The 19,119-nt window shown below is 37.3% G+C and overlaps 1 protein-coding gene across 1 annotated transcript; it reads left to right on the forward strand.

Moving 5' to 3' along the window:
* Positions 1 to 7,506: 7,506 nt before the first annotated feature.
* Positions 7,507 to 11,294, forward strand: LOC113358733 (glucan endo-1,3-beta-glucosidase 6-like). Its single transcript, XM_026602388.1, has 4 exons — positions 7,507 to 8,577; positions 9,529 to 10,587; positions 10,914 to 10,980; positions 11,150 to 11,294. Exons 1-4 carry the CDS (start codon positions 8,240 to 8,242, stop codon positions 11,213 to 11,215), a joined length of 1,530 nt encoding a protein of 509 aa, XP_026458173.1. The 5' UTR covers positions 7,507 to 8,239; the 3' UTR covers positions 11,216 to 11,294.
* The last annotated feature ends 7,825 nt before the right edge of the window (positions 11,295 to 19,119 follow it).

Here is a 19,119-nt window from a genome sequence, read left to right on the forward strand (position 1 = left end):
CCCCCCCCTTCGAACCCTTTGCTTTTCAAATTTATGACAAATCTGAAGAGACTCAACCACAAAGTCAGTCTCAAGCCGGCACAATCATTGATATGTTGAACAACACTCTTGATTCAGAAAACACTTGCGATTGGGTCTTTGTCAGGGAGAAAATGTTCAGGGAAATGAGTAGTTCATGGAAATTTAATTTAAAGATTTCTGACGTACTTTTTTTGTTTCAAATAATGAAAACTATTTTTAGATTAGTGTTCAAATCAAAAATAGTTTTACATTTCATTAAATTCAAACATTTAATTAAAAATTAACCGCAATTGTATTATATAACATTTAATGAAAATTAAATCCCTGCACGTGAATCTTGTAGAGTTCATAGCATTCGTCATGATTAAAACATCTTCTGTTGTCTTCATCAAATTTGGTACGAGCTCTAATTTTTAGTTCTTCGATTGATAACTCAGGATGATCCCCTTATATCATCCACGTAATTTGCATATACTTTCTCATTTCGTTATCGATGAAACAATAACGAGTTCCAAGACACTCTTTTTTTCTTCTTGAATCTACATGATTTACGTCATAAACCTTTGAAACACAGTGTCCGGTGTCCCATAATTAAAAGTCATAAACTTTTGAAATATCCATCGCTTGCAACTGAAACCCAATATCGAGAGAAACATCTTCTTGTCGAGTGAATCGAGCACTAGCCACGTTGTTTATGCGAGCATTATGCATGTTGAAATGAATTTGAACTTGGGTATTTATAGAGGGGGAAATTGTAACCGTTGGATGTGAAACTACTGAGCGATGATCTGGTCAACAAACGACAGCTTGACTAGCATTGACACTGGACAGACCCGCGAGCGATGTTGCGATCATATAGCGATGGAGATTCTATTGCTCATTAGAAACTTCGTCGTGTATGCTTAAGTGGTATATTTGACACATTGACATGTACTTTTTCCACTTTAACATACCCATAATGGGTGCAAAAGTGCCAAATGTTGGTGTTTGACATATGCATAAGAGTAGGCCTTAACGTATTTCTTATATATTCGCCTAAGGTCAGGAGCATAACAATTTTAAAGAAAAGGTTAATAAAAGATCAGCGCTCGTTCCATTTTTTTACCCTCTTTCAGAATGTTAGACCTTGTTCATTCAGGGACTCCATGGAATGAACAAAAATGTCATCGACAATTTGAAATGTCTCTAGCGTTAGAAATTTATAATTCAGTGATTTCCTCGGGTATACTCGCAAGTCTTATAAACACACCAAGCCGGGGTTGCACAGACGCTGCATTTTTTGAGTTATGTCCGCGTCCGACGCGCATGGGACGCTGGCTAGGACGCATTGATGACTCAGGTTTGACGCGCTTGGACACATTTTTTTTTTTCATTTTCATTTAAACTTCTTCGTTTATTTTTACTATTATTAACTAAATGAAAAAAGACAAACATCTAGATCAATCATTAAGCTGATTCATTTGATTAGAATACGGAATAATAAGCTTAAGGAAATGTGGCAGAAAAGTTAACTAATTAGATTACGGATCCATACACATTGATCTTTCGTCAGGAAACAATGATCACCAACATTTATTCTACATACATCGAGATACAAAGGTAAAGTCCTGGAAACACTTGACTAATTTTCTAATAAACAAACAATCTCTTCCTTTTTATTGAAATGTATACACAAAAACAACACAACGTAGCATCATTTTCTAATTTTCATGATCGAAATACTTGACTTTGCTGTATAAATACATGATTATATATATAAACTAGCCCTTAACCCATGCCGTAACGGCACGGGCCATGATGTTGGTTCATTTTTAATATATCGTATAATTTGTATCCCGAATACTTATCAACTCCTTATGATTTAATATGGGTTTGTCATAAAAATAGTCGGGATTTTCCTCTCTTTTTTTCTTGTTTTTTTCCTTTAATATTTTACCGCCGGAGATTTGCTCAAACGAAAGAAATATAATCTTAACTTCCGGACACTTTTTTATTTAGGTTCATTGCTTATAATGAGATAATGCTCTACATGAACATGGAAGTTTAAATATTTTTTTGGAAATATGTCGTCAGCAACGCTCATCCCAGTGAAATCAACTAATCAATATCGTCCACAAAAGTCTCCACATGCTCCTATTTCGCTCCAGCTGACTCATCTATCATGGTCATGTTGTCGATCCTCCAAATAAGCAGAGAATAATATTTTTTTGCATCGAACGGATGATACAAACTCTCCAATGTGACATGATTTTCCTGTAATTTTTCAACACCCATTAGATGACAATGTTTAAAATGTGTACCAATTACCTTTTCGAAGGGATTGTATATATGCAAACCTCTGCCATTAAATCTTCAACAAAGTATTTTTCCCAGCTGTTCGTCTTAACGAAGGATTTGGTAACTTCAAAAGTCTTGGACATTTTGTCACTTCCATATGTTCCTACCTTCACTTGGAATAAAATCTGGCGACACATTACCTCATAAAGAACCTTGAACACATATTGTACTCCCTGATCCTATTTCAAATTTATAGGTTGTCAATAGATCCTTTACCAAAAGTTGACATCTTCTACGTTGAATATTTATAATTATGGTATTATGGATCGTTGCTTTCTAAGATTGTAGTTTTCAAAATTAGCCTCTTCAATTCCCACGGCTTTCTAAGTTTATATATCCTATTTGTTTTTAACATTTTAGTTAGCCTTATTATGTTTATTACTAACTTCAAACTTGATGTCGTCTTCTACTGTGAACTTTATGTGATTTCAGAATCGAAATAGTTATACCTCTTTCATTCGTATCAAGTAATCCGTCGTATATCCCAACAATTCTTCTACAACAATTCCTTTCTTTTGCCGTTTCCGGACCATCCGTAGCCATTATTATCACACGCAATCTATCTAATTTTTGTTGATGTTATGTATTTGCAACGTTCATTTTTTTTTTAAAATAGATTGTGGAAAAACTAAAAAAAGAAAGAACATAAGTATTACATCGGGTCTAAGTTACTATATCCAAAATACTCCGGACACTGCTTCTGGTGCCTTGTTTCCTCAAATTCATCGTTGCATTCTAGACAGTACATGCAACACCAATCATTTTCCAAGTGCGCTATTTGCGCAAGTATAGTAAATGTATCCCTTACCTGTAATAATAATAACAACACGTCAATTTTTTTCAAGGCGTCCAGTTGTAAATGGTATGAATCTAATAGATTTGAATTGTACCTCAATCTTAGATATCACCTTCTTCTCACATAACATAGCAATTGAGGAAGGACAAATCTTTACCACTCATTTCATAGGCAGAGTTTGCCAAACTATGTTTTGAAATTGTCTTACGTGGAAATTATTATTAATCCATATTTTAGTCAACTCCTATCGAAGCCGATCTAATTATTCCTATAGAAAGTTAATCTTAAATTTTTGACCTTATTTCTTGACCAAATTATTGAAGTATTCTTAGTCATGTTCTGCTTTGTGTGATCTACCCATCTGTATCTACTCTACCTTCTAATCCAGTGAATGGAACCTATACATATTGATCTGTAATTTGATATGTTGATTTGAGGTCGCATGATTTGAGAATGTAAAATATAAAAAATATTCTATAAACATCGGAGGCGAAATTTAGATTTATGATTTAGAGTTTTTTATGATGATTTTGATGAACAAACATAATTTTCAAACAAATATTTTAGAATGCAAATACATTTTCCCGGTCAATAATGTTTTATATCGGGAATTGAGTGGTTTTTGTCTTTGTAGGTAGTTGTCGTGAAACAACTCGACATTGATGGTCTTTCAGGAAAAAAAATGTAATAGTACTTGAGAAAGCGATAATGTTCTCTTGCGCGGGTACACCAATTGCCTTTATATAATAAAGATACCGTTTCGGTGATCCAACATTCATGATCATATTGTCTTATACGTTCCGGTATCATCCTCAAAATATTTGATTTTTTTCCTTATCAATGATGCTAAAAACAACCAATTACATCTTTCACAATACAATGTTGCATGTTTTGTGAAGATTTTTTTTTTACTCGGTCATTAAAACTCACTAAAAAGCAAAAACTATTATTATCCACTACTATTACCAACACCCACCATCATAAAAACCATCCACCGCCACTATTTCTTCCACCAATAGTAATTTTACCGCCTCCACCATTCACAAACGCCCGCCACCGTTTATACTAACCCTACTTCCACTACCACCATTAGAATTAATATAGATTTTAGTACAATTATTTATTAATAAAATTATGTATTTATGTTAGATTATTAAAGGGACATTTATAATAGAAATTTAATTAATCATTATGAACAATCAATGAGACACTAATTAATAAAATATTTAAAAATGGTTAAGTTAAACAAATCCCAACGATAAATTTATCTTTGCCAAGGACAAATCCTGACCACTCTTTACATAGACAAATCGATAATAAATAATTTCATATGTTCTGATCTTGATTTGTGTCGTTCGTTTAGTTATTATATAACATGGAAATTGATTGCACCAATTTTTTAAAATGGACATGTGTTTTATCGAGTTTATTTTAACATTATAATTATCAACCACGTTTTATACTTTATAATATAACGTTACATATTTTGTGGCGTTACGAAATTAGCACAATATGTTTTTGTTCACCAATACCCGCCACCACCATATGAATCCATTTTTTTTATCCACCACCACCTAGCGGCAGAGCCAAGGGTTGACTAACCTGGCTCTAACCCCTTAAATTTTTAATAGCTACATAAATTTTTTAGTTTATTTTATAAATAGTACTTTGTCCATATATATTTATGGTTTAGTCCATCAAAGTTTACATGTTTCTTTAAAAAAAAAGTAGGCCTCCTCAATGTCAATTTTTGACTCCACCACTGCCACCATCACTGCCGCCCACCTCATGTAGGTTGTTGGACGCAATTCTAATTTTCAATCACAAATGCCATGTATGAGGTTTAGATTGAACAAAATGTCATAAATTGATTAGTTTCATTTTTTTTTCCGTGTATATATTCTTTTTTGTATTGCAATCAATTTTATTTTAACCTTAAAAAATCATGATTTATACGATATAGTACCAAAGATAACAAGGGTACCATTTGGGTGATCCAACTACGATCATGAAAATACTATGATATCATCCCTGAAATATATGGTACCTTCCTTTATCAAAAGTGTTAAAAACAACCAACCACATCTTCCACACTACGATGTTATCGATGTTGTAACGACAGTATAAATTAACATTGTCCATCACTACTCACCAGCACTCACCGTCACTACTTCTTCCACCACAAATCAGGGGCGGAGCCAGGATTTTGAGGAAAGAGAGAGAAAAAACTCTTGGCAAGTTGGATACATGTGAAAAATGGACTTTGTATCCCATTTTATGATAAAAGAACAAAAATAAATATAATTGTGCTTGACGCCGCCCTTAACCACCACTAATCTTTCGGCTTCCACCTCTTCTACTACTCATTGTCGCCAAAAATGTCTATTGATATTATTTATCAAAATTACTTATTAATAGAAATAAATATTATAATTAATTAAGAAAATATTTATAATTAAAAAATAATTAGTCATTTATTATGAGCAATTAGTGAAACACTAATTAACAAAACACTTTATAATTAATAGATTATTTATTATGTGTAATTAGTGAAACACTAATTAATAAAGCAATTATGATATTTAAGTTGAACAAACCACCACTGTTGATTTATCTTTTCTATTAATTCCAACCAAGGTGGAACACTGGTTAGAGGCTACTCTTATGACATAATAGGTCATGAGTTCGAACCTCTCCGTTATATTTTTGAAATTAATGTCACGCGTGCGAGTTATAGAGGATGGTCAGGAGAACCACAACTCTTGATTTATATTTGTCTGGACAAATCCTGACCACCACTAACACAGGCTAACTTAGCCTAGTTTTGTTTTGTACTGATGATAACATATAAATAAAATATATATACGTGTCCACGTCCTAATTTTCTGAGAATTTTTTCATGTCCGTGTCCGTGTCCGCGTAGTGTCATCCCCAATGCAACCCAGCACCAAGCTAAGCAAAAGGGTATTGTTGTACACCCGCCCCAAATCAAACCTTACAATTCTTTATCATTTTCTCATCGAAATTTAGAAGCGGACCATGTGGATTTAATTTATCATTCTCTCTCAGCGAAAAAGCAAAATGGGGTGCTAGTCCCGGCTTGAGATGACAGCCCTAATTAGACTCTGGGTCTCTGGGGTAGACCAAAGTCGCAACCATGGATCTTTGTCTTGCGACTCTACGTACGTATATGCAATAATGCTAGATGTATGTAGCTGAGTAAGAGATACTAGTGTTTTGCCAACTCAGAATGACAAAGACTAATCAACCGCATACCATCATCAGGCCTACGAAACACAACCCGTATGGTACACATCCCCATTTCTCAATCGAGAAAGAATATCAAGCAGGATACATGCATGTTGATGTTGCACATGCCATGACAACACTTATTAATTAATTCCGAGTACCTGTTGTGTCTTATGAGGCATATTTATTAGTTGTTGTTCCACATGAATCCAAGTAGTTTACATTAAAAGCTGATTAACGTTAGTCCTAACATTTAAATGATTTTTAACGACCGGTGATACAAATAAAGTATTCATTCTTTTTCTCGGTCTGGATAATAATCAAAGCATGGAAGGCAGAAAAAGTCGGCATCCGTGAGCTGATACACATCGTCAGTGTGTGTATGTGACGGTGTCATCATCATCACTCATGAGCTTTTAGTTGGATTTGTACCAGTCTGTATTAGTTGGAGTATATATATATTAATTAAATTAAAGTTAAACACAAAACAAAATCCTAATTTCTGGGTTTAATTAAATAAACTATGCATTATTGCAAATCTTTGATATTTCCGGGTCTTCACACTTGACTGATGCTCGGTCTTAGATTCTTCACACTTTACGACCAAACGTCCCAACGTTTTTAATGGGGTGTCCTCGTCATTAAACTGGTACCCCTGTTAACAGTCATATAAATGATCAACTACAAAATTTTCAAGCACCAAAATGATGATGGACAATATTGACAAAATTCTAATTTTGCGCAAGATTTATAAAGGAAGATACCAGTCCTCTTAAGTGTTGATACCATTTCATCGATCCAACGATCAGGAGCGGTGAGATCTTTTTATCCTATATGAAACGATATCAGCACTTAGTAAAACTGGTATCCCTTCATTAATCATGATGTTGCACTTAGTTTGGTCCAATCCAACAAAGAAGAGTTCATTCCAATCGTGACAAAATAAATAAAAATAAATAAAGGAAAGGCATCAAAAAACAATTTACATTGACCTTTAGCTTAACGTAGCTCACTTCATTATCAGCCAGATAAAATAGAGGAGTTTTCTTCCGATTTTTAACAACAATATCTATGTGCGCATTTATGATTTTCTTAAACCATTTTCTTGTTTTCAAACAGCGAATCCAATAGGCAATAAAGTTCAAGCTGCAGTTTACCCGTTCAGGATTCTGCACATATTCTTGTGTATATAAACGGCGTTATATTTGTCAGAGTTACTGACCGCAGCTTAAATCTCAGACAAGCATAAATAACATCAATCAATTAATTAATTAGTTAACCCCATATACGACCAAACCCCAGTTTTTAATCTTGTTTTCCTCTTCTTTTCTTATAATTAATCTCTGCTTTTCATGTCAGATTCTCTCTTAACTCAACAAGTTTAGCCTAAAGATAATCTCACTTTCTCTGTAATAAATCTTCTTCTTAATACTATTACTATTATCACTTTCCCATTTCAGGTGTAGCAGCTCTCACTCTCTCTCTCTCTCTGTTCTTCAAGTTTACCACTTTTCATCATTTTTTGGTTTTCTGTGTGAATCACTGATTAAAGGGTCTTAAATTGAAGTAGTACTGAGTGATGTGAAGTGGAAATTGAGGTCATCTTTGTTCATTTATGTATACTCTCTGAGCTCCATTATTTCATTTTCTTCTTCACTTTTTTTGTTTCTTACTGGGGTTGGGTTGAACTGCTTCAGAAAAGCTATTTTATGATGTTTGGAGGAGAACCCAAGTTGTGTTCTTAGTTTCTTTGCTTCTTAGTTAGATCTGTTGTTTTTCTTCCTTCAAATCAGTTCAGAGCTCTTTTGTATTTGCTTTAAATCTTTTGACAGAGAGATGGGTATGTTATGTGTGTCTCATGTGGTTGTTTCTCTGTTGGTTTTGTCCATGGGGGTTGGGGTAGTAAGTGGTATTGGTGCTAATTGGGGAACACAAGTAACTCATCCTGTACCACCTGATATTGTTGTTAGAATGTTGAGAGAAAATGGGATACAAAAGGTAAAGCTGTTTGATGCAGATTCTGATACTTTGAATGCTCTTACTAATTCTGGGATTGAGGTGATGGTGGGTATCCCTAATGACATGTTGTATGATATTGCTACCAATATGAAAGCAGCTGTGAATTGGGTGAAGCAAAATGTGTCTGACCATGTCGACAAAGGCGTATTCATCAGGTCTAAACTCTCAGAACCTCCCATTTTGCCATTTCTGCTTTTCGTTTCAGTCTGCTTAAATTCATCATCAATTAGTTCTAATAAGGATTTCCCAGCAGTTCATATCATTCTCAGAGTTTTGACACCGGAAACTCTTACTCATTTAAGTACCATTTTGTGTCTAATCTATTGTTTGTGTTCGTTGACATTTTTAAGTTTCATTAATTAGTCTCTTAAGATGGAAATCATAGATATCATATTGTAGTTAGAGAGAATAGCCTACCAGAACTCGACACGGAATCACAGCTTAGTTACATAGTTTTAGTGGATGAGCTCAGTCTCATTTGATATTTGAGATACTCGCACAACATCCTTGTGTGAGAATCTTATATGGTCAGCTTTCGCTGCACAGACAGGGTAGCTTATATGTTGTTTCTGGCTGTAAGGTATTCCCTCTATTTTAATTTTACATAAAAAAAGGTAATAGCCTTTCGTATGTGTAATTTAAGAATGTCTTGTGTTCTGGGTTTAGGCTTTGTCTGTTATAGCTGTTTGACAATCTGATTCCCACTTTTTTTTTTCTTAATTACCCTGTAATTCAGTTTTGATGGCATAATGAAGGCCATCGACAAGTTTGCGTTTAACCTACTACTGTATCCTATCTTCTGTATAGGAAGCCAAATAGGCGTATTTTTCCTTTTTTTGTCGTAAATGTTTTATGCAGCTGTGGTAGTACACATGAAAAATTGCTACAGTTAATTACCTACATGGCCTCATTGCTTTTGGAATCCATGTAAAAGTACACTCATGTGTTCGTAACTTTTTCGACAGGTTAATAGGATTGATCATAAACATTGTCATGCTACAAAAGACTGCTAGATGGAAAATGTCCTTTTAAATTTTTAATCAATATATCATAATTACACTTTGTGATCCCGCTGTTAGCTCATCAGCACCTACTGTTTTATACAGGTATGTTGCAGTTGGAAACGAACCTTTCTTAAAGACCTATAATGGAACCTTCCTTCAAACAACCTTTCCCGCGCTTCGAAATATTCAGGCAGCCCTCATAAAAGCTGGTCTTGGCAGCAAGGTTAAGGTTACTTGTCCACAAAATGCAGATGTATATGCGACGACTGAAGCAGGCCTCCCTTCTGGTGGTGACTTTCGGGCAGACATCCATCAGGTCATGATTGACATTACCAAGTTCTTGAATGATAATGGGGCACCCTTTACTGTCAACATCTACCCCTTCATAAGCCTCTACATTGATGCAAATTTCCCAGTTGACTATGCTTTCTTTGAAGGGAATGGGGCACCAATTATTGATGGTGGCATATCCTACACCAACATGTTTGATGCAAATCATGACACACTTGTATGGGCGCTGCAGAAGAATGGCTTTTCAAATATGCCCATCATCATAGGAGAGATTGGGTGGCCTACTGATGGAGATAGGAACGCGAATCTCATGTACGCACAGCGTTTTAATCAAGGTTTTATGACTCACATTGTGACTGGAAAAGGGACCCCAATGAGAAGTGGCCCTGTCGATGCATACTTGTTTAGTTTGATTGATGAGGACGCCAAGAGTATCAGTCCAGGAAACTTTGAAAGACATTGGGGTATATTTTATTTTGATGGGAAGCCGAAATACCCGCTCAACCTCGGAACAACTAACACAGGAATGTTGGCTCCAGCTAGGGGAGTGGTGTATCTGGAAAGGAAATGGTGTGTCATGACACCAAAAGCAAGTCTTGATGATCCACAAGTTGCATTGAGTGTGAGCTACGCATGCAGCCTTGCTGATTGCACAAGCCTTGGCTATGGAACATCATGTGGGAATTTAGATACACGAGGTAACATTTCTTATGCATTCAACAGTTACTATCAGATCCAAAATCAGCTCGATAGAGCTTGCAAGTTTGGCAACCTTTCAATGGTGGTTACAAGAGACCCGTCAACAGAGACTTGCAGGTTCGGAACAATGATAGAGCCATATGAGGGTGGCAGCACTGAGCTGAGTGCAGGGTATCTCCAAACACTGATAACTTTGGTTGTAGTTACTATTGTTGTCCTATTTTCTTAACCTTTCCTATGAATCTTAAAATCTCAATTTATGAGTCCTTATGTCCACCGTTATCCTTTTTTTTTTCAAGTCAAGTAGGAGGAGGAGAAGAAATGGTCATGAATGAAATATACACATATTCTCACTCCTTGATTCCGAAGTTTCAACTTTGAAAGTCTTGTTAGTTAGGGCATACAATTGAGACACAGAGAAAGGTCTAAAAAATGGTTCGACTGACTATGGGGAATGTTCAATCTAAAGCTGTTTGTCTGTTTTTTTTTCTGCACAGAGTAATGAGTTTGGAAGCAATGTTGTTTGTAATGGCAGTTGTTGAACCTGGTTGTGACTCGCAACTTGTGAGTTAGTTTAGCCTATACTTTCTATGTTGTTATCATGCTCTATTGTTAAGCAAGCACATATTCATGCTCTGTTAGTTAGTTTATCAGACTGCCTTGTGCACTATGTTTTACTGCAACCCTCTGCATATGAATACATCTTACAACAACTGCATTTGCTCTTTTACAGTGTTCTGACTTATGGTTTCTCCCAGCTAAAGTTTGTATGTTGCGATTTTCTCTATTCGATAGCTGATAAGTATGACTCCCACATCATTGTGAATTTAGAGTTCATTATTCAGATTCAAGTCCTTATTGATATACAAGTATAGAACAAGTTACTGTGTGTGTGCAGCATATATGTGTAGTTGCTTATAAACTCAGAATCAGGTTAATCATTAGAGATGCGAGCTTATCTATATGGATCAATCGAAGTTACAGACTTGAACGAAGTAGATGAATAGATATTCTTTTCATAATCGAAGAGCAGTACAAGGAATTTTTTTTTTACTCGCGCAACTGCTCAAGTAGCATTACAACCAACCATAGCGAGAACCAAAACCAAATTAAGTAATTTCTTGACAATTAAATTATTCAATAACAGTTATACAGGGAAGCTACAAAAATTAGATCCAACATAAAATCTAAGAAAAACTAGCATTTTAAAACTTCTAATCAACCATTTTGCTACTAAAGAAATACCCTTCAACGTTTGCTGCTTATTGAAACGAATAAACCCGATCAAAATAAAAAGTATCATCCTCATACCTGCGCCGATACAAACCATCCCTGTGAACCTCAAAATAGCAATTATTCCCACATATAGGGTCCTCTCTTCTGGCCTTGTATACATGATATCCACCTTGAACAAGGGTTCCTTCTTCAGTATAAAACCACAGATCACACCAAAATTTTGTTGAGAGAGTAAAATTTATCATAAATCTCCAAAGGAACTCACGTTTATATGTTAATGTCTTGTATCCAAAATCTGTTTCGCTTGAATAGCAATGATAGTTGAGCAGGGTATTTTCTGATATTTCATTCACTAGGAAGACCGTAATCAGACCACGATAACTCGTGCGGGATGAACACTCTGACACTAACGCTGCAAATATCACCACAAGAGAGAGCAGAAATGCACCTGTCTTCTTGCTCCTCCTACCACTCATCATCATCAGCATCTCTTACTAGTAAGTTTGACGAGAAGACAATGGATACTTTTTGGAGTTTGTCTGTTTGTCTGTCTGTTTGTCTTTTTTTTTTTTTTTTTTTTTTTTATTCTGTGTTTACATGCATATAAACAGGGAAATTGTGCTTGCATGCCTGTTGTGATCATTTCGACATCGTGTACACACACGAATCACTATTCAAGGTTAGAAATATGCACGCCCAGTTATTTTTGGGATTGCATGCAATATGATATCTTTATACTTCCCAAGGATACCTAAAGTTATTATCATGAAATCATCATTAACGAAGAAATATATTCCTTATCCATTCTCAATAACAAATTACTGGTTTCATGTCAAAGATCCTCTATCAATTACTCATTATTGAGACAAGGTGAAGATCCGCCGACTGACGCCAAACTTGCAACTGTGCCGTATAAAAGAAAAGAAAAAAAGAGAAAAAGCTGGCTGACGCCAAATTCATCTTGTGACAAGGAGAAGGAGATCCACTGACTGCACTAAGAAACTGCGCTAGGAAATCTGTTTACACTGGGCTCAAGCGTGTATTCTTGGACATATTTATAGCCAACTCAGAATAGGTAATTAGAAAGAAAAAAAAGTTCTGGAACATACTAAATTAAAATAGAGTCACTGAATAGTAAAAGAACAACCCCTTATCCACTATTTTCTCATAATGAGAATACTACCTTTATCATATATGCTATTTTTCAATTAGTTAAAAATGTTTATTTATGTTTTTCATTTTTTTAAAAAAAAGTTTTGATTAAAACGTAAAAATAAAAATCAGTCGAACGTAAGAAAATAAAAATAAAACTAGTTGAACCGTAATGTTCTTTTTCGTTAAAATAATGATAGATTAGGTTTAAATCGAAAAAACTAGGATTTGTTACAGTTATAGAGTGAAATTTGGTTGACAATAGAAACAAAATATGATCTTCGTTTATGAGAAACACATTGACATGTTAGGTTTATATGGAAACAACTAGGATTTTACGACAGTTAGAAAGTGATATTGGACTGACAATTGAAACAAATTATCAGTCAGACTGCTTTCTTCATTCAGAAGTTGCCGATAAACAATAAAACACGAAAAGTGATAGTTGAACATCACTTTATGAAAATAAACACTATGTTTTGTTGTCATATTCTTTGTTGAATCAGCGGAAGCTAAGTTGAACTTATTTGTGACTCACTTGTGAGTTAATTTAGCCTATACTTTCTATGTCGTTATCATGCTCTATGGTTAAGCAAGCACATATTCATGCTCTGTAAGGTTAGTTTATCAACTGCATTTGCTCATTTACAGTGTGTTCCGACTATGGTTTCTCCCTGTTAAAGTTTGTATGTTGCGATGATCTATTCGGCAGCTGATTACTACGACTCCCACATCTTTGTAAATTTAGAGTTACGGACTTGAACGAAGTAGGTGAACATATATATTTCTGTCATAATCAAAGGGCAGTCTTTTTGGCCTTCGTGTTGCTTGTGCATTTTTGATCGAGCAACAATATTACAACCAACCATTAATAATTTCTTGAATCTTGATCAAGAATTAAATTTATTCAATAACAACAGTTAACATAAGAAATCTACAGAAATTAGAGCAAACATAAAATCTAAGAAAAGCTAGCATTTTAAAACTTGTAATTAGCCATTTTGCACCTACAGAAATAAATAGATAGCCAAAGGATGTTTGTGATTAAGCAGCAAATACCATTCCCACGTTTGCTGGTTATGGAAACTGATAAACTCGATCAAAATAAAAAGTGTAATCCTTTTTCTCGTACCTGCGCCGATACACACCATCCCTGCGAACATAATAATGGCAGTCATTCCCACATTCGTGGTACTCTCTTTTGGCCGTGTATACATGGTATCCACCGTGAATAATGATTCCTTCTTCAGTATAAAAGGACATATCACACCAAAATTTTGTTGACCAAAATAAATTTATTCTGAATTTCCAAGAAAACTCATGACCATATGTTAATGTCTGGTCTCCAAAATCTGTTTCGCTTGAATAGCAATGAAATTTGAGCGGGTTTTTTTTCTGATATATCGTTCACTAGGAATGTAGTTATATCTGCATAAAACTGGGTATCAGAGTTTTGGTAAAACACCCCTTACCCCTTTTAGAGAGAATAATGGGCATATATATTATTATGGTTTTGGTCAATTAAGGAGAATATCCTGTGACCGAAAATAAGGTAAATATCTTCTATTACACCCCCTTAGTCTAAGCGGGAGAGGAACAAACGCTAAGACTAGAACGAAAATTAATAAATAACTGTCTTGGAAGACCCTTAGTGAAAATATCAGCATATTGATGTTCGGAAGGGATGTGCAAGACACGAATATCACCAATACGAACCCGTTCACGAACAAAGTGAATGTCAATCTCTACATGTTTCGTGCGTTGATGTTGAACTGGATCACCAGACATGTAGACAGCACTCACATTGTCACAATACACCAGAGTAGCCCGCTGTAATGGCATATGTAACTCAAGAAGTAAATTTCGTAGCCAGGTTGTTTCAGCCACAGCATTAGCGACACCCCTGTATTCGGCTTCAGCGCTGGAGCGGGACACCGTTGCTTGACGTTTGGAAGACCAAGAGACAAGATTGTCTCCAAGAAAAATACAGTAACCAGATGTTGATCGGCGTGAGTCAGGACAGCCCGCCCAGTCAGCATCGGAATAGGCGGTGAGGCCAGAAATATTCGAAACCGATAGAGACAAACCATGATCAATAGTGCCCTGAAGGTATCGAATAATGCGCTTAATGGCTTGCATGTGTGGCTCCCGAGGGGCATGCATAAATAAACATACCTGCTGAACCGCATAGGATATATCCGGTCGAGTGAAAGTGAGGTATTGTAACGCTCCAGCCAGACTGCGGTATAAAGTAGGATCCGAAAGTGCGGGTCCAGAGGTAGCACTGAGCTTAGAGTGTGTGTCGACCGGAGTTGATACTGGATTGCAGTTCGTCATGGATGCACGAGCAATGATGTCCTTTGTGTAGAGTGACTGAGATAAAAACAACCCTGAGGAAAAACGAGTAGCAGTAATACCCAAAAAATGATGTAACGGGCCAAGATCAGTCATAGAAAATTCCCGTTTCATCAGGTCGATAAAGCGGGCTAGGAGAGCATCAGTAGAGGCAGTGAGTATGATATCATCAACATATAGTAATAAATACGCAGTGTCCCTACCGGACCGGTAGATAAACAGAGATGGATCACAAACACTACCCCGAAAACCACAACCTGTGATGAAAGTCGCAAACCTCTGGAACCACGCCCGAGGCGCCTGTTTGAGACCATAAAGAGATCGTCGAAGACGACAAACATAATCAGGACGAGCGGGGTCAACAAATCCCGGAGGTTGATGCATATAAACTGTCTCAGACAAGTCGCCATGTAGAAAAGCATTCTTGACGTCTAATTGGTGAATCGGCCAAGATCTGGATGTGGCAATGCTGAGAACGGTACGAATGGTGGCAGGCTTAACAACCGGACTGAAAGTCTCAAAACAATCAACTCCAACCTGTTGTGATTTACCATTGGCAACAAGACGGGCTTTGTGTCGCTGTAATGTGCCATCTGCATTAAACTTGTGACGAAATAACCACATGGAACGAATAACATGAGCTCCAATAGGTCGTGGTACTAAGTCCCAAGTGTTAGTTTTTAACATAGCAATAAACTCATCTAGCATGGCCTTGGTCCAGTTGGGATCCCTAAGAGCATAAAGGTGAGATTTAGGCAGATTGGAGATATGATGTTGTGTCTGAACATTGAGATTCAATCGGTGAATGGGACGGAAGATTCCACGGGAGGCACGAGTAATAGGACGAATTGAGTTGGCTGTAGTATCAGGCGGTGTGGAAGATGGAGGTGTGACTGCCTGGATAGTGCAGTCAGGCGTTGTTGGAGTGACAGTAGGAGAACGACGATGAGGAGGTGTGTAGGGCTGCACTGCAGGAGAAAGTGCATGTGCAGTGGTGGAAGGTGGTGGAGCAGCAGTTGAGCGCTGCTGTGTAGCGGAATAGGAAGCTGTGGGGTAGCGGAAGCGAATGGGAAGAAGAGTGGAAGGCAGTGCGGAAGAAGAGTCTTGACAGTTTGATGGAATAGACACATTGTCCTTGAATGGAAAAACGTGTTCATCAAACGTCACATGACGAGACAAGATGATTTTGTGAGTGGCTAAGTCGAGACAGCGATAGCCACGGTGATGTGTTGGAAAACCAAGAAAAACACACCTAGTGGAACGAGGAGAAAGCTTATGAGGAGTAGTGGCGGACAAATTTGGATAGCATAGGAAACCAAAAGTACGTATATGAGAGTATGTTGGTTGACGTTGATAGAGGATGGATACATGAGAAGAGAAATTTAGGATTTTGGAAGGAAGAATATTGTGGAGGTAGACGACCATATGTAGGGAGTCGGCCCAATATTTGGGAGGCACCGAAGCATGAGACATAAGCGTGCGAGTGATGTCATTGACACGACGAATCATTCGCTCAGCTTTTCCGTTCTGAGGGGAGGTTTGAGGGCATGAGAAACGGAAAACTAACCCATTTTTGTGAGCAAAATCATGAAAAGAAGAGTTGTCGAATTCACGACCCATGTCACACTGAAAAGATTTGATTTCTCGTTCAAACTGAGTTTTAACGAAAGAATGAAATTCCAAGAACTTGGTATAAACTTGGGATTTTAATTTGAGAGGATAGATCCATAGATAATTTGTGAAGTCGTCTAACAATATAAGATAGTAATTAAAACCAGTTTCAACATGTAATGGTGAGGTCCATAAGTCGCTATGAATGATATCAAAAGGGGCAAAAGTGACAGAATTTGATTCAAAAAATGGCAGACGAACATGTTTACTAACTTGACATGAATGACAAAGTTTGGTAGACTGATTTTTATTAATTTGAATGGAAGAGTTTGCACGTAAATTATCTAAGACAGCTTTCCCTGGGTGGCCAAGACGGTTGTGCCAAATATCATGAGAGCACACGGCAAGGGATATAGGACGAGACAGAGACGATGTTGTAGGTGATACGGCAGAAGCAGTAATAGGGTAAAGCTCCCCGGAACTGTTACATCGAAGGAGAAGCTTCCTCGAATTCAAATCCTTCACAGAAAAACCAGACATATCAAATTCAACAGACACATGATTATCAGTGGTGAATTTACGAACAGAAACCAAGTTTTTGATTATGTCGGGAGCAACAAGAGTATCTTTGAGCTTTAGGGTGCGAGATGGAATATCTATGAGCTTGGTACCAGAGGCAGTGACTGGAATACTGTGACCATTGCCAACTAAGATGGAGTGAATATTACTAGTATTAAAAACAGTATTTAAAGTACCTGAATCCGCAGTGAGATGTGATGTGGCCCCGGTATCCATATAGAAATTGTCATCAGGTGAATATAAACTCATGGAGCTGTACGCTGCGGCAATATCCGTTGGTTGTAGATATTCAGTTGTGGGAGTGAGGAGAGCTTGATGTGTGAGGGCTGGTAGTGTATGGCGGCCACGGCCACGCCCACGCCCATGGTTCTGGCGACCACGGCCACGCCCTGGTGCTGTTGAGTACGAACCCCAGTATGGGACATGATGGTTAGGAGTTCTTGGGCCAGCAGTTGGATAGGCGCTCGGTGGAGAAGCCCAGCGAGCAGGAGCTGAGTACGGTGTGCTTGGGCCAGCAGTTGAGTAAGATGGATAGGCCCAGCGAGCAGCAAATGGGTGAGGTGTTCGTGGGCCAGCTGGGGTGGGCAGGAGAGGAGCTTGGTGGCCCAAATAGGAACTGGGCTGGTCATCAGGAACGGCTTGAAAATCCAGGCGGTGTCCAGAAGAGAATGGACTGTGTCGTTGATGAAGAACAGCCGTAGCATTGGAAGAATGGGCATCGTTTGCAGCTGTAAGAGCAGTATGGAAGCCGGAGTTTGATTGTTGTGCACGTCGAATTTCCTCAGTGCGCAGTTGAGATCGAGCGGCGTCAAACGATGGCATGGATTGTTGAATAAACGAGGCAACGGTATTATACTCCTCCGGAAGTCCATTGACAAGTTGTATTATCAATCGATTATCGTTCATGGGAAAATCAAGGTCACTTAATCGATTTGCAAGTGCCTTTAACTTATCACAGTAATCATCAACATCATTGCAATCAATAAATTTGAGATTTACAAACTTACGTTCAAGAGTTGCGGCTCGACTACCTTTGTTGTCTTGGAAAAGACGTTGAAGATGGTCCCAAATCTCTTTCGCTGTTTTTCCGGATTTGAGAACAGTGAGCATCAAATCTTTGGCCATGGTGGAGAACATCCATTGGCGGCAGAGAGCGTCCAGTTGAAGGACGGTGGAAGCGTCTAGATCCGACGGCGGGGTTGATGCATCTATAAGAAACATTAGGTTGTGTGCTTGAAGATGGAGTTTGAGCAAAAAGACCCATGAAGAGTACTCATCCTGTTTGATGTCTAAAAATATGGGTATAAGGTTTTTGATATTAGTAACTGTGAAGGCCGGGTGTAGGGTTTTTTTATCACCCGCCATGGAAGTTGTTAGGGAAGAAGAAGAAGAAGGATCAATCTTTGGCTATTGATACCATATCAGAGTTTTGGTAAAACACCCCTTACCCCTTTTAGAGAAAATAATGGGCATATATATATTATTATGGTTTTGGTCAATTAAGGAGAATATTCTGTGACCGAAAATAAGGTAAATATCTTCTATTACTGGGGCTGCTCACGAGATGAACACTTAACGCTGCAAATATAACAACAACAGAAAGCAGAAATACACTTGTCAGCTTGCTCCTCCTACTGCCCATCATCATCAGCATCTCTTACAAGTAATTTTGACGAGTAAATAATAAATGATCTATGGAGTTGATTTTTTGTTTGATGAAAGTTTTGTGTCTACATGCATATAAATAGGGAAATTTTGCTTACATGCCTG

The sequence above is a fragment of the Papaver somniferum genome, chromosome 3, assembly GCF_003573695.1.
Source record: "Papaver somniferum cultivar HN1 chromosome 3, ASM357369v1, whole genome shotgun sequence".
Classification (NCBI taxonomy): Eukaryota; Viridiplantae; Streptophyta; class Magnoliopsida; order Ranunculales; family Papaveraceae; genus Papaver; species Papaver somniferum.

Coding starts and splice junctions, on each gene's coding strand:
- LOC113358733 (XM_026602388.1), top strand. CDS start 8,240: ATGGGTATGTTATGTGTGTCTCATGTGGTTGTTTCTCTGTTGGTTTTG. Junction 8,578..9,528: donor GACAAAGGCGTATTCATCAG/GTCTAAACTCTC, acceptor TGTTTTATACAG/GTATGTTGCAGTTGGAAACG. Junction 10,981..11,149: donor CTGGTTGTGACTCGCAACTT/GTGAGTTAGTTT, acceptor GCTCTTTTACAG/TGTTCTGACTTATGGTTTCT.